The 15,431-nt window shown below is 42.8% G+C and overlaps 2 protein-coding genes across 2 annotated transcripts; one reads left to right on the forward strand and one right to left on the reverse strand.

Moving 5' to 3' along the window:
* Positions 1 to 379: 379 nt before the first annotated feature.
* Positions 380 to 1,390, reverse strand: fam43b (family with sequence similarity 43 member B). The gene has a single exon (XM_071903313.2). The coding sequence runs from the start codon at positions 1,388 to 1,390 to the stop codon at positions 380 to 382; it is 1,011 nt and encodes a 336-aa protein (XP_071759414.2).
* A 9,950-nt stretch (positions 1,391 to 11,340) lies between these two features.
* On the forward strand, positions 11,341 to 15,114 carry mul1 (mitochondrial E3 ubiquitin protein ligase 1). The gene is made up of 5 exons (XM_071903312.2): positions 11,341 to 11,425; positions 12,195 to 12,361; positions 12,485 to 12,572; positions 12,796 to 12,916; positions 13,112 to 15,114. The coding sequence occupies exons 2-5, from the start codon at positions 12,242 to 12,244 to the stop codon at positions 13,839 to 13,841; spliced, it is 1,059 nt and encodes a 352-aa protein (XP_071759413.1). The 5' UTR covers positions 11,341 to 11,425; positions 12,195 to 12,241; the 3' UTR covers positions 13,842 to 15,114.
* The last annotated feature ends 317 nt before the right edge of the window (positions 15,115 to 15,431 follow it).

Consider the following 15,431-nt stretch of genomic DNA (forward strand, 5'->3'; position numbering starts at 1 on the left):
GGTGTGATCAATATGTGACCCACATGTCACATAATGTAACACGGTGATCTCGGCGTCAGCTCTCTCTGAAACCACTGTCCTCGTTCGTCATTGTGCTATCGTTAGTCTGTGCATCACCAGCCCTCTTTGTAAACACGCAGTTTCCCAAACTGCCACAGTCAATCTGGCAAACCAGCCATCTGGCCGGCATTGATATTACTCCCACATAGAAATCGTCCGCCTTTTCTCTGTCACCCGGTAGAAGGAGAAGTTTCTGGTAAACACTTCACAGTACATGGAGGCGCAGGAGGGAGCCTGTGTTGGGTACCAGTGAAGGGCAAAGAGAGGAATGTGTTGCTGTAGTGTTGCAGAATTGCATCCTTTTACACTGGGTCACTTCTCACACCAGAGAGGTTATAAACGTAAATGTGTTGTTGTTGCTGTCACTGACAAAGTTGATTTGGCACTGCTCCAATCCGGCAATATCCCCAAGGTCCAACTCTGATAATAGCTGAGTTGGGTCAGTGTTTGTTGTTAAAACCCTCTGCTTCTCCTGCCGCCCCTGATATTCCTCTACATCCTCCTCCTCCTCCTCCTCCTGTGGCTCCTCTACCTCCTCCTCCTCTTCCTCCTCCTCTTCCTCCTCCTCTGTGATGGAGCAGAGGCGGGTGGCGCTCCCGGGGTTGTCGGCGGGCGGTCTGTAGTGGCACTGCCCGTTCAGTAGCCTCCTCAGCGGCATCAGGGGCACCGCCTCCTCCCCCAGCAGCTGCTGCTGGCAGTGCCGGAAGTCACTCTGGCGCTTCAGCCGCTTGAACTCGCTGAAGGCGGAGGTGGTGTTCTGGTAGAGGCTGTGGGCGATGGCCTGGGCCTTCTCCGACTTGCTGACCAGGACGGCGTGACACCGCAGCACCACCGCCATGTTCTTGACCTGGTGCCTGTAGATCCAGGCCAGGATCTTGGGCCGACACGGGTCAGCGGTGCAGTACGTGATTCTGTTCAGAGAGTACAGATGGGTGGGCTTCTTTTTTCCCGATTTGTCAGCGCTCATCCGGATGCCTTGCGGCCCCACGGTTAACCTCATCTTGACGCTCTGCTCTCCATAGTTGCTCCTTGCCCAGATCTTGGCCACCGCCTCCTGGGTGCAGCCGTCTCCCTTAGCCGTGATGGTGACCACGCTCCCCAGGTAGCGCACGTTGTAGACGGGCTCCTCTTTGTTGAGTTCCACCTTCTGCCGTTTGGTCTGGAAGATGCTGCCCACCCAGTCGAAGGGGCAGTCGGGCAGCAAGTCAGGACAGGAGCGCAGCAGAGAGGAGAGGATGGAGTGGTAGGTCAGCCCCGTCCCCAGGCTCTTAGGTTTACTCTTGGCCTCGTCCTCCACCAGAACAAACTTATTCCTTCTCCAGGGCAGCATGGTGCGGGAGGAGTTGGAGGGAGCGAGCCCCTCTGCCGCTGCGTTTGTTTTTGTCAGCTTAGGCGAGAGAGAGAGAGAGGCAAAGCGGCCGTGTGCAAGGGAGAGAGAGAGAGAAATAGAGAGAAGCAGCTTTGCCAAGCACAGAGGAGAGACTGAGAGCTGTGAGGCTCAGCCAGTCTGTTCCCCTGCTCGCTCCTCCTTCCTCTCCTCCTCCTCTTTCTCTTCTGTTGTCTGCATCATGCAGCGCTGATCAGTGCAGGAGACTTAGCCCAGCGCTCAGGCACCCTCAACCCCCTCCCTGCTTCGTTGTTTTGCTTCCAAATGGCTCCCTACCAAAGCATTATTTATCCGGCCAGCTTTGCACTGAGATATCAAAGTATTTATGCCTCTGGTAACCCTGAGGCAGAGAGGGTCTGTCGCCTTGTCACACTCTCTCAAGGGGCTTATTTGGCTATTTGAGAATTGTGGTATAAAGGTCAAATGGGGCAGTCTGATGTAATTAATTCTTCTTGTTCAGTGTGACATTCAAATTAACATGTCAGTAGAATGACCTGCAATGTTTGCATGAGGATAAAAGAGATTCAAGAAATCCAATCTGAATTTCTTTCAGAAAAGAAATTCAAATTGCTCATAAATTATTGAAATATTTACAATAACACAATCAGGCTGTAATTGCAGCCCAAGTCATAGTTTATGAAACCAAACTGCTGAATTGGGATATATTTTCACAAGTTGAATAAAGGACTGTTCCTATCTATTTACAAAATTGCTTCATCTTTTTTTAGTGTAATTACAAACCTGGTCTAGTGTTACAATTCCATTTATGCACTATTATTAGTAGTAGTATTATTAGTAGTAGTATTATTAGTATGAATTTGTTTCTAAAATTAAAAGTTGTTTCTAAGCACTTGCATCTAAAGGCTCAGAGGATGAAAGATAAATTATGCATTTGACATATGGATTCCCAGCATATTTGCAATTATGAAAAGGTAATTGATATTCAGCACAGTCAAGACAAGCACTCAGAATATGTTCACTCTTGATATAAAATAAGTAATCAATCTGCAGTACAATTTTTATATATTACATGTTCAGTCGATCTCACCTCTTGTGGAACATGGATAAACATTTGTCCTGCACTTTATTGCTTTATCTTACATGTCTCTAGCGTGACTGCCCAACACTTCATAAGGAGAGCAGATCAAAGCGGGTGCTATTTCAGAGGCGGATTCTGCTGCAATGAATCATCATAAGTATCATCTGTATCTGCCACTGAGGGGGCCAGGCATGCATGGACTGAATTGTCATGTGTAGATGAAGTCCTCTGCTGAGAAAATGACTCCGGCAGAAAGGAAGTTAGTTACTGTGGCAACACTGATGATAAAAAAAAAAATCTCTTTTCCTACCCTGGATTGTGCTGTGAATTAAAGCAAACACATGAATGGAAAAATAAATTGAATTGCTTTAGAGGCACTGTCTCATGTGTCGATAGGATTCATTATAATTCGAAATGAGAGAGTGAATTTGCAAAGCAGAACTATTTTGGAATTCTCTCACCGTTACTCTTCTTAGCTATTCAGTCTTTTAAACCCCAATTATTGTCAGTGGCTCACAATGAAGAGAGCCTCTTTGTAAACCACATGGATAGCCAGAGGGTGTGCGGCCAATTTCAAGACTGTTTGGAAATGGCGAGAACTGATCTAAATGCTTAGGAAATCGTTTGGGCGAGGTCCATAAGAGACAGGCTGCACTCTAGAAATGATTAAGAGACTGTCTGCTTAGTCTAGTTGGATGTTCTGTGAGTAAGGTGCAATCCGATCCAGGACGAGCTGGTATCTTCTCATCAACACTTGAGTCTCCAAAGACAATTTGATTGAGCATCCTTATCTAAACAGAGGTGGTTCCATAAATCACCTCTGTGATTTGAGATAGCTCCTCTCCTCTCCTCACCACAGAAGATTAACACAAACCATAGTATGCAGAATTGAAAAAATCCATCACGCCTTGGCCTTTACAGAGATGGATGCCAGTGTTTAGTATTGACTTATCTGCCATCCGGGTTATCATCGTATATAAGAGGGTTGTTCAGTGAAATTAGGAAACGTCTGAGGAGTCACTGACTCTCAGCCATTTTACATTTCCAGTCTCTTTGTCTTCTGCCTGGCAGTTTACTCTGTGCCTAACCCAATGAGACAAAATTGCTTTATATTAGGGGGCTGTGAAATAGGAGATGCTTTGTATGAAATGCTATAGTGTAAAATGTTCCTAAAAGCAATATGATATTATGATCCATGCATGCATTTGTGAATTTGTGTCTCTACTGCTGCTGTTTCATCCTTGTTTGAGGAGAGTGAAACTTGGGGAATATGAATAAAATGAAATAGAACCACCCCATGCGAATTGGTCGTTTCAGACAAAGAGTCGGAAATTTTAATAAATCTGCCCCACATTTAATAAAGTTGGATGTTATAATTGAGTTGAAAAAAAGTGCAAAGCAGATTCTTATCTATGCACTTGACGACAACATCGACTTATAAATAGGTTTAATTTGTTTGGAGACCAGCAGCGTCCCTGTGGCATGGTAAAAAAGTAGTCGATATACAGTGTAATGTAGTGAAGTATTCGTGTCTTGTGTTCATTAGCCCTTTCCAGTGGAACTAATGTCAATCGAGAACACTCAGCAGCTGCATCAGTGGTTCACCATTAACTCAACTGTAAAAGGGAGGAAGAGTATGAATGAACTGCAGCCTGGGTTTGTTTACAGTCGAGCTGCGGAAGTCCAACCCAACCTTCAGCTCAGCGCAGACTCCAGCCTCGTCCTCCTTTCCTCTAACTCTCCCTCTCATTCCCTTGAACATTTTACACATGCCGCATTCGTTATCAACTCGCACATACAAGCCCGGGTGTTGAATGTTATCATAGCAATCCAATTACTTTTATCTGCGCAGCAACCCTCTCTCACCTCCCAAATATGAACCCATTCTTCTTCCTTATTACTTTTTTTTACTTTGCTCTTGAAGTCTTCCTTTTATCCGGGGCAGTGTACGCTACATATTTCTGTCTAGCGAGGCAGCCTAATTGAATTGGGCTCTCTCTTCATCACGCTACACTTATCCAGTGCGGGGTAATCAATGAGAGGGGGCCTGGCAGAGAGGGCCCCGGCTCTTAGATGGCTGATTTATGGCTGTACGTGAGGGCAGCGGTGAGGCAGCAAGGCGCACAGTAAAGAATGAGAGAGGAGGAATGACAGAATGGGCTACTGGGCTCTTCATACATCAGATTGCTGCCACAGCTAACAAGCCTTCAGAAACACACAATCAAGAAAATAAGATACTAGAAGTCTGGCAAAGATGGTAAGGGGGTCTCTTGAACATTTTGTGGAGATATAGTATTTCCTCTGTCTGCAAAAAGGTGGAGTAAGCATCGAGGGATGGAAATCAATAAAGCCTCATTCCTATACTGCAGATTCCCATAGGCTTGGCTGAATACATAATACTGTTGAAGTGAATCATAGTTTAATGAACAGGGAGAGTAGCAGGACATAGATACAGGAGGCTAATTTCCTCCCTTAATCATGAGAACGGTACATCCACAGGAGACCGGCGGGTCACGTCCCCCTCATTTACTCCTGTACTAAAGGGAAGATGCACTACAGTAGGTGACTTATTAGTTCTGATGCAATGAAAATGCAGAAATAAGAGTCAATTAAAGCATCTTAAAATGATGGAATTGTACATAGGTTAGGCTGATGGAGTGAATACTACATAGATTTGGATGTGCTTAAAAATTGTCAACAGTAACAGTTCTATGCTATTTAAAAGCGTATTTTTGATGCTATACTCAATCTCAATACTCCATCCAAGTATTTCCAACAAATATTCCTTATTCACACAGTTCACCTGATGCCTGCAGATTAATGATACCCTGTAGAAATGATTCAGCATCATTTGCATTCACGAGTTTTGCCATGTGTTGCAGGTAAGTGGCACCACACATTTGAAGTTTGGAAGGACAGAAAATGATAAGCGCCACAATACAGGTCTGTGCCAATAGCTTCATTATACACCCGGCGCTTTTGTTTGGTAATCCTCAAAGGCAATCCTCCAGGCGCAGAATGCCAGTTGATTTTAATATCTTGAAGAGCTGAGATACTTTTCTAATAATGTGCTTTTCAGTGGGAATAAAAGCAGATTGTATTCCTGGGGTATAGCTAAAAGCTGTGCAACACAGCTAAAGGACAGAAAAAAATACTATCCTCCAATTATTTCAATGGCTTTTACAGGGAAAAATTCTGCTTTTGAAGTTTTTTTTTCATCACCCAAAGACTTTTGATGATGGGATCCTTGATATGGATGCACATTGTTTGAGCCTGTGAAAAGCATATTTGAATGAAAGTCAAAAGTTTAAAAAGATGCTGTTGTAATTGATGCTGTAGCCTATTTATATGCTGAATAATAGTATTTGTCAAGTCAGAATGACATGAAAGTTGAGAGTGCGCTAGAACTTTAGGAAAGTTAGTGACAACTTGAAATTCAAATGACAGCAGCTAAGTATGCAAATACATATATCCGACATTTGTTTTTGCATTTCAACATATCGGTGGTAAATCTGATACAGTCATATTGCAATGCCATTAACACTGCATGCTTTAAAAACTAGGACGCTAGCCTTCATTAGGATTCCCTCAAACATATTCACACTATAATGAGAGGAGGTTTGGGTGACTGCCGTGTGTTTAGGTGTTCAGCATGTAATTGGATCTGTGGAGGAGAGAGTTTGTCTGGATGCTGCGGAGGTAGTCTAGGTGCTACTGCTAGGCTTATCTGCATCAGTCACAGCAATGCCCGCAGTCGTCCCTCTAGACTCTACAGCATCGAGACAGACGCATCTGATGCTCTCCTCTCCTCCTGCACGCCTCCCATAAAGCCGTGCCCTCCATCTGCTGTCGCTATTTCTGTCCGTTTCAAATCCACGTGAATGTGCGTAGGGCAGGCATTTTGAACAGAAGTCATATGTGACAGACACAGAGAAAGTGAGGATGTGGGAGGCTGAGGTGGGGGGGGGGCTGCTTGATCTGCAAGGTAGACTGCGTCCACAAAACAAGGTGACTAATGTTGAATTGAAGCCCTGAGGAGATTTCTGTTCTTTTGCTGGGGTTGAAAAAGAGGTTGCACCTTTTCCTGTCAGGAGCCTGCCCCAAATTCTCGTAGGCCAATCATTCATGTGTCAGGTTGATTATGTCAGTCTAATTCAGCCAGAGGACTTTTCTGTGGCAGGCTTTATTACATTATTGAACTTCTAAAGTTTTTTTCGAGTTGGTTGGTGTCTGGTTGTTTAGCACAAACCCCTCTTCCATTCACTTTAATGTTTTAGTGGCAGATCCATCCATTACTGTTTATGTTAATGAGTTGATGCCTGTCTATAACTATGATAATTAGAGTGTACGGTTGATTTATTTGCACTGATTGAAGTTTGTGCAGACAAAATTTTCCAAAGAGGACTTGAGAAAATATCTAACCTCACAACAACATCAAAATGACAAACAAAAGCACATCTGAATGTAAAACAAAAATGACAATGCGAGCAAAACTCAAGAAGGAAGAAAACAGTGGGGAAATGAAATGCATAAATGAAAAGTAAGGAAAATAAAACATTAAAGGTGATAAAGGTGATCCCTGAAACACTTTAACTCTGTTAAAAAAAAAAAAGCTATTGTCGATGGTCCTTGCATTTCAGGGCCCATTTTGTTGTTTGTTGGTATATTGTTCTTATTCCCACAGACAAATGTTGACAGCATGACAGGACGTTGACATATTTCCAGCGCTGCTACAATGGAGTAAACCATCAATGGTAAACAGGTTATGGTGTCAGTCCCTCAGGATCAAAGAGCGAGGGCTTCTGTCTAGATTCACCATGTGAAATTCAACAATCTGGATTGTTTGTAGAAGAGCAAGAAATACCAATATAATAGTAGCCTCAATAGTCCACAATGCAATGCAGCCACAAGACATGTTGCGTTTTGAGAAAGGGACACGGCTCTCGTTTTTCTTGACTGGACGAACTTTCACTGTTTGCTTTTATTACACTGCTATTGTGCTCTCCACCTGCATGCAGCAGCTAGATGCAACAGTTTCAGGCTAATGCCGAAGTTGATGTCATGGCTTTGATTTTGAAATATGTTGTAGTAAGCATCAACATATCTCACTTGGCTTAATTTCTCAAAAATCATTAACAACAAAATTAGTTACCGAACTACATTACCCGGCAGGCTTTTACCCTATCCGCACTAGTTGGAATTTTCCAACTCCTGCAAAGGGAACAAGCTACGGTAGCTAACTCGCTAGCTATCGCTACTGTGAAAAAATGTCATCAGTGACTATGTGAGCCTGAACTCATACTTTAGTGAAGTCCCAAACTGCATCTCAAGAGGCAAAAAACATATCCATACATGTCAGCAACCCACTCCCTATTTCGGGGGATCAACCCCACTATCAACAGTTGATACATTCTACGTTGTGATGAAAGGTTACGAAGGTTGTAGTTCTCCATGGTTACAAAGTCTTTTCTTTAAGTTTTTAAACCTAAAATAACAGAAATGTGCAAATTGTCTAAAAGCTTATCCTATGTAGTGTGCTGAGAGGTGAATCTCAACCATTGGCTTTGTTTAGTTGCAGTAAGACCTACTACTTGGGAAGGCTTCACCCCACACTTCTGCTTCAGCTATATTCTCTGGGGATTGTCAAAAGTCACTCTGGGAAATGTAGAAAATCACTAACTGAAGTAGACGAGGCAGGTTGAGGCAAAAGGTACACCAAAAAAGCAAATTACAACACTTCATCATCAAATAACTGATTGATGATATTTAACAGTGTAAGGCTGCGTTGTTGCCTGGAGCGCTTTTTGTGAGGAGAAATACAAAAGCGGATCAGCGGTTAGCTGAGCAGCTGCTAGCTCACTAACCAGCTGGTTAGCACTTCTAGCAGACAATTCAGTGTTGTGCAACAAATAAAGGCTGTATCGGATATTCACACGTCCAGTATAATCCCATACTGCCTTCATGATCGGTGTTGTGGTAACGAAAATTCACATATTACAACAACTAATTTCTGACTTTCTCCATCTTTGTTGTTGTTATGGGAAACGGCCAGCCTCTCCATCATGACAGGTCACCCACCGTTTTTCTGAAAAGTTGGGAGTGGACGCCTTTTGTGCGGCTTGCGGCCGCTTCCCATTGCTTTTACTGTAATGTAAAAAATGCGCTGGAAAAAAACGCTATGTGTGAACGCAGCCTAAGAGTATCTGAGGGTGTATTTTTCCTTTACCCTCAATACCATTAATTTTGAGACACTGACAGCCTCTGCTGGCCTCTTCACTGCATTTTGAATTGTGTGCTTCTGGGTTGGATTTTGCAGGAAACCTGCTGGATTGTTGAAGCACAAAGGGAGATTGCTTACAGCACAAACCAGGAACCATTTGACTTTTCAAGTAAAACAAAACTTGAATCCAGTTCCATCCACTATTTTAACTGCATAGTTTGAACTTCACATTAGCTTACCTCATCAGAATGCATATTCACTGTGATTTAACAAGGATTGCTCTGGCTTTTATCCTTCTCCTTGCTCTTCACACATGCTGGAGGGTGGGGAGTGAGAGAGAGAGAGAGAGAGAGAGTGTGTGTGTGTGTGTGTGTGTGTGAGAGAGAGAGAGAGAGAGAGAAAGAGAGAAGGAGAGAGATCAGGAGAGAGAGAGAGGAGAGAGAGAGACAGAGAGAGCGGGAGAGAGATCAGGAGAGAGAGAGAGCAGGAGGGAGAGAGATCAGGAGAGAGAGAGAGAGAAAGAGAGAGAGGGAGAAAGAGAGACAGAGAGAGCAGGAGAGAGATCAGAAGGGAGAGAGAGAGAGAGAGAGTGGTGTGTGTGTTGTGCTACTAAGGGAACAAGTGAAAACTAGCTTAGTGCTAGTTTGAAGCTCACCACCTGTTTTGTCTGTGAAGCTGACCAATGTAACAGCTTAAAGTATCAACCCCAAGTACTACATCAATTGTACATCCAAAATCCAGCAATCAATTTCATCAAGGGGTGGGGTGGGGTGGGGTGGGGTTGGGGGGGGGGCGCTGGAGTGACATTCAAGTTCCCCTTGAACTTGAATGTCGCTCCAGTTGTTTTTGCAGGGCAAGAGGAGGGATTCTGGTTCTGGTTGATGTACAGGTTAAAGAATAAAAGAAGATGAAAGATGAAAAGAATAGTTAGTTGATGAGAGTGTGGTGCTCAATGTTCAGTCTGGCTACTGAAAGTGGTGACCCTAAAAAAAATGTCTGTAAAATATCTGAAGAAAGCAGAGATGGGGCTAAAGGAAACATCCATTGTGTATAAAACTGTGTCCTTGTCACATAACTGTATTCTATAGGAAACCAAGTCCAAACTGCGTGGCTAACCACATTCCACAAATTTGGAGTAAATGGTGTACTGAAACCAGCAAATTAGCTGTGAATGTTCAGTGTGGAAATGGGCTGATAAAGCATAGAGATATTATGCTAATCTTACTTCAGATAGAATTGGCTATAAAAATCCCAGGAAGAGAATGGCTGTTGTCAGACAGCAGTGCAGAGTGTGAGTCAGTAGATTTATACCACTGAGTTTGACACGGCTCAGCTGAATGCTTCTGAAGCCTTTTCTATTGGGATGGATCACTCTTCATCTAAGACATCTGACACAGGCCATATTTCAGCTTAATAATTGAATACGCCTCTTGTTGTATATCTATTGCATTTTTACACATTCTCGTTGCATCATATATATTTATATGAGAGTGTATTTCTTCAGTTGTTTAGTTCTCATCAGGCAAATTCTTTTTTTTCTAATCTAACACTTTCTTTTGCTTTAAAATTCAAAATCACATGTGGCTTTTGGTAACGCTTTTGGTCTTTCATGCCAATTGAATCAAGGAAACATTTTCAGAGTAACATAATTTATAATTTTGTCTTGGTGTGTTGGATGTAGGCCAAGTTGACTAAAGAAGGGGTGAAAAAAGATAGGTTAGCACAACAAGCAGTGTGATGAGATGAACTCCACCTCCAAACAAGGACAATGGCTGTTTTGTATTCATGCGATTGCATTCATTCATTTATTTGTCCTTATTTATCTACAGATTCTTGCAATACAAGATTGGAGGGGGAATCCACCCTGAATAAATAACATCCCCATGAGGAGGGAGCGCTTTATGCTGATACCATCTTCTTTCATTCCAAGTGAGCCCACTGGAGACTTAAGTAAAATAAATCAGTGTTAGGCCTGTGGAGTGGTAGAGTGTATGCTGCAGACTGTAAAGTATTAGTGCTGAGATGTGTTAGCCTAACTTTCTGATTTGATTGGTTTGTTTTTTCAGCTTCTGTGACAAATATGAAATGAGTCATTAGACAAGACTTACATTTACATAGGGAGAGGGGTGTAGTGGGGTGGGGGGACTTTCAAGGGACCCCACGCCCAGGAATGTAGTGGAGGGTAGCCTAAACCCACCTAAATCTAGTTTAACCACCTTTTTTATATGTGCAATAGAATTTACTTACCTTTTTAATCAGACAAATGTTTACAACGTAAATAGCTCAGTATTGTCAGTAGTATCAAACTGATGTACTGTAAGCTATATAAGAATAGGGCTTTTTAAGCCAAAAAAACAATACCCACCTTTTTATTTACCACTACATCAACTCCCAAGCTGGAGGGGGCCATTCAGAGAGAAGGTGACTGTATTGAGTTACATGAGTTGGGTGGGGGCCAAGGCTGACATCTTATCAGGGGACCCAGAGTTTCAAGCCGCACCCCTGACAATAAGCAACTGTCATAGTGCTGTGATACAAAATGAAGATTGACATAGTAAGTGGTAGTAAGTAGACCTCCCTACCATAAATGATTGTATACCGACATCTTCTGGTACAGAAGAAAATTGCAGTTAAGTGATCTTATTTTGAAGGACTTATCTTGAAGTGGGGGAACCCGAAACTGTTGTTAAACCTAACGTTACTTTCTGTGAAGATAAGGGTGAGTAAGGGTAGTCAAAACCTTTGAGGCTGTAGTGAACAAACTATTACCAATTGCAATGCTTTTTACGTGCAGTTATTTAGTAATAAGCTCATCACCTTCAACAACTGCTTTAGATTAGGTTGTGAAACTGCTAGCTAACGCTAACGTCACTGCAGACCAGCAGCTAGCTAACTTAGCTAGCTAGCTAGCTAGCCCAAAGGAAGCTTTAGCTAGTAACGCTACTACCAATGTAACGTTACTTTTCTGGCTAAGTCATTGCATTACACTATGCTTAATTTCAAATAACATTACGAAGACAAACATTTAACGCTATACTGAATTGTCGCTGTCCAAGAAAAGTCAGTGTCACCAAGCTAAACAGGGAGCTTTGTTTTGATACAGGTTATCTTATGTTTCAGTAATTTTGCATATTCCTAACGTTGGTGGTGAATGACCTTCATAACACTAACACTAGCCATCAACGAAATGCTGTTTATTTTTGTCAATGCGGTATGTTTAGGGTGTCGAAACCAGCCGCTTTGGAGGGTAACGTTAACCAAATCAACAGCTGTTTGGAAGCTCATCTCTTTCCTAAAAATTAAATTTAGCTGGTACAAAATGGCAATATATTGAACCCGCTAGCCAGTTCAACACCCTGAGCCCATTTACAGCCTGTGTACAGTCGTTTTGAGTTGTCAAGCCTGTATTGGTAAAAAAACAAAACTGTGTAGAGCAGCATTCATTTGACTTGTGACATTTGTTACACCTATGGTCTCTGTCACAACAGTATTGGATGCTGCAGATCAATCACAAGATCTCACAAGATCACACAGGATGGATTCCGGTGGGAAACCCTCAACAGCCCAAGTGGTGGCTTTAGCTACCAGCTCAGTCCTGACTGCAGTCTTCTATTCAGTTTACAGGAGGAGGGCTACAACAGTTGCCAGATTAAAGGTCAACCACGCCACAGACACTCCATCAGTCATGAGAATGTCAGCATAATGTGTATATTTGTTGTTGCAGATGTGCTCAACCAGATATGTTTCAGTTGTTGATCTCAGATGTTGGTTTCCACAGGAAGCCAAAAAAGTATCCATTGACCAGGATCTGAAAAACATCCTGTCTGAAACTCCTGGAAGATGTGTCCCATATGCTGTGATAGAAGGTGTGTTGGACCAATTTGGAGCCTAAATCACTGTGAATACTGTGCTGTGGTCTGTATTGTTGTATAGTACACAAATTAATTCTATGATGCAATCTACAGTATAGCCTAAATGGTACGAGCTAACCTAGACTATTTTAGCTTGTCATTACGTTCACGATGACTGAAAATTGTCATGGACAGTTTTGACAGTGTGACACAATGTCTTATTTACTACCCTCTGCAGGTGTAGTGAGATCTGTGAAGGAGACTCTGAACAGCCAGTTTGTTGACAATTGCAAAGGCGTTATTGAAAGGCTGACTCTGAAGGAGAAGAAGATGGTGTGGAATCGCACAACTCATCTCTGGTAAGTAGGAGGTTATAATGTAATGCTGAAATTATATTAAAAATGGCTCATGTACAGTCAGTAGGCATGAAGGGTGACTGCTTATCCTTATTCTGTAAGTAAGGCTTCCTTGACTGTGTAGCTATTCTGTGCTGGTGTGTTGAAATGACAGACATGACAGTCTAACAGTAACAATTGTATGATTTTTATAAACAGGAATGACACAGAGAAGGTCATCCACCAGCGCACCAACACAGTTCCATTTGACCTTGTGGCCCATGATGATGCTATTACAGCCACGGTGCGAGTTATACGTCCGCTAGACTCTGCAGAGTTGGACCTGGAAACCACCTATGAGAACTTCCACCCCACAGTCCAGTCCCTGTCCAACGTTATCGGCCACTTCATCAGCGGGGAGCGGCCCAAGGGCATCCACGAGACTGAGGAGATGCTGCGGCTGGGAGAGAGTGTCACAGGTGTTGGAGAGCTGGTCCTGGACAACAGCCTGGTCAAGCTCCAACCTCCAAAGCAGGGCTTCCGTTACTTTCTCAGCCGGCTGGACTACGAGTCTCTGCTGAGGAAGCAGGAGAACGCCGTCAGAATATGGAGGGTTCTGACTGTAGTCTTTGGCGTTGCTGCCTGTTCCGCACTCCTGTTCATCCTGTGGAAGCGGTATGTGCATCACAGACAGAGGAAGAAGGAGAGGAGCATCCTGGAGGATTTCAAGGAGCAGCAGAGGAAGCGCATGCGTGAACTCAACGTAGAGGAGGGCACTGTGCCCCCTAGCGCCTGCACCGTCTGCCTGAGCCGGGAACGGTCCTGTGTTTTTCTAGAGTGTGGCCATGTGTGTGCCTGTGCCCAGTGCTATCGGGCGCTGCCAGAGCCAAAGAAATGCCCCATCTGCAGGGCAACTATAGACAGGGTGGTGCCACTTTACAACAGCTAATGTAGAAATCATTGGAAATGCAATGTTTGATTGGACATACTGTATATCACATAGGATATCTACTCAATATCTCTACAATCATGGTAAACTTGGAAAGACATGCGATTTAAAATTGTGTGTTTACTTAAGTCATTTCCCCCCCCATGTAAATCAGCTAGAGAGGGAAAATATTCTTAGAGGGAGAGGGAAACTTTCTTAGACGCAGACAAATATTGATCATGGAAATATTGCCCTTACTCTTGGATTGTTGTTTGAATTTGATTTGCAAACAGTATACAGTCTGCCTACTGTGCTCTCTGCCTTTTTATGTCCTTGTTGCAATTTTGTTCACTTTGTCTCTTATTTTGGGCTTTAACTTTCATATGGTCATGTGGTTAATTCAAGGTTGTGTTGTGGTGGAGGAAAAAATTAAAAGAAGTGTAGAAGAAGAGGAAAAAAGCTTAAACCAAGGATGCACTGTACAAGCCACTGTCTGGTAGTTTCGTTGTTCTGGAGAGAGAGAGAACTGAGTCTGTCTTGTTCTTTTTGTGCCTGCTATTGGGGAAATGGGGAGCAGGTGTTCAGGCTCTCCCAGGTCCCTGGACTGACAGCCGCAGCAGACGGAGCAAAAGGCAACACAGGTCGAACTCAATGAAGAATAGTACGCTGGAGCAACCCCTGGCCCACCACAGTCATTGATTGTTGGGTTTAGAAACTGCTGATTTTTGTTATCGTAATGTGGCCTCTTTTCTAAATGTTTCTTTAATAGCCTGCCTGTCAAGTGGGCTGGTAAATCTATTCATTACCTGGGACATAGGCTAAATGTTGAAACCTCTACTGCCTCTTTCCCACTGAAACCTCATTAAAGACAACTGGAATGTAGGTCAGTTTCTGGAGAAAAAAAAAAACTGAATCACTGAATTACTTTGAGAAATAATGTCAAAGTCACTTTGTGTAAATAAAGACAACAAGATAAAACCAGTAACGGATACCGTAGTGTTCACTCGCTAGAGGATGGAGACTACTGCTGCCAGGAGAGGGGGATGTTTGCCTCCAAGACATACAATGGGAAACAGGGTCATTCTTCTTTAGACAAAGTTGGACAGTTCTCATTTCTAGTACGATTTGAGTGAAGGTTTAATTCATTAATTGGTACTTGGCAAAGAGGTACCTATATTGCAAGTTCCCCTTTAAACTTGTAATTTATAGTTATGGTCATTGACAAAGGCTGAATAATGCAGTATTTGAAGTTGTGAAGTTTACCATGCTATATTAGGCAAACAAAGCAACTACACAACAGTTGACTGCATTTCATTTTGAGGCAACTACAAATGGATTAAAAATCTATCTGCCTTTAGCTTACTACCACAATAGCACAATGTAGGCCTAATGGTATTTTTGTAGAAAATGCAGTATGGTATACAAGTTTGGTCATGACCAGAAAAACAAATGTTATCCTCAATGTATGTTAAAATGGTAGATGTGAGTGTTGATATGAGTTACTTATCAAAGTTAGAAACAATTATGAAAAGGTGGATGGCTGTGTGCAAGTTGGCTCGGTGATGAATAGACTAAGCTACTTGAAGTAGGGCTTTTGCTTTTTGCATAGCT

This window comes from Centroberyx gerrardi, chromosome 14 (genome assembly GCF_048128805.1).
Source record: "Centroberyx gerrardi isolate f3 chromosome 14, fCenGer3.hap1.cur.20231027, whole genome shotgun sequence".
NCBI classification, from domain to species: Eukaryota; Metazoa; Chordata; class Actinopteri; order Beryciformes; family Berycidae; genus Centroberyx; species Centroberyx gerrardi.

What these genes read in the sequence shown, in the direction of transcription:
- fam43b (XM_071903313.2), bottom strand. Translation starts at nt 1,390, where the DNA reads ATGCTGCCCTGGAGAAGGAATAAGTTTGTTCTGGTGGAGGACGAGGCC.
- mul1 (XM_071903312.2), top strand. Translation starts at nt 12,242, where the DNA reads ATGGATTCCGGTGGGAAACCCTCAACAGCCCAAGTGGTGGCTTTAGCT. An exon ending in CAACAGTTGCCAGATTAAAG is followed by an intron (nt 12,362 to 12,484) that starts GTCAACCACGCC and finishes TGGTTTCCACAG; the next exon opens with GAAGCCAAAAAAGTATCCAT. An exon ending in CCCATATGCTGTGATAGAAG is followed by an intron (nt 12,573 to 12,795) that starts GTGTGTTGGACC and finishes TACCCTCTGCAG; the next exon opens with GTGTAGTGAGATCTGTGAAG.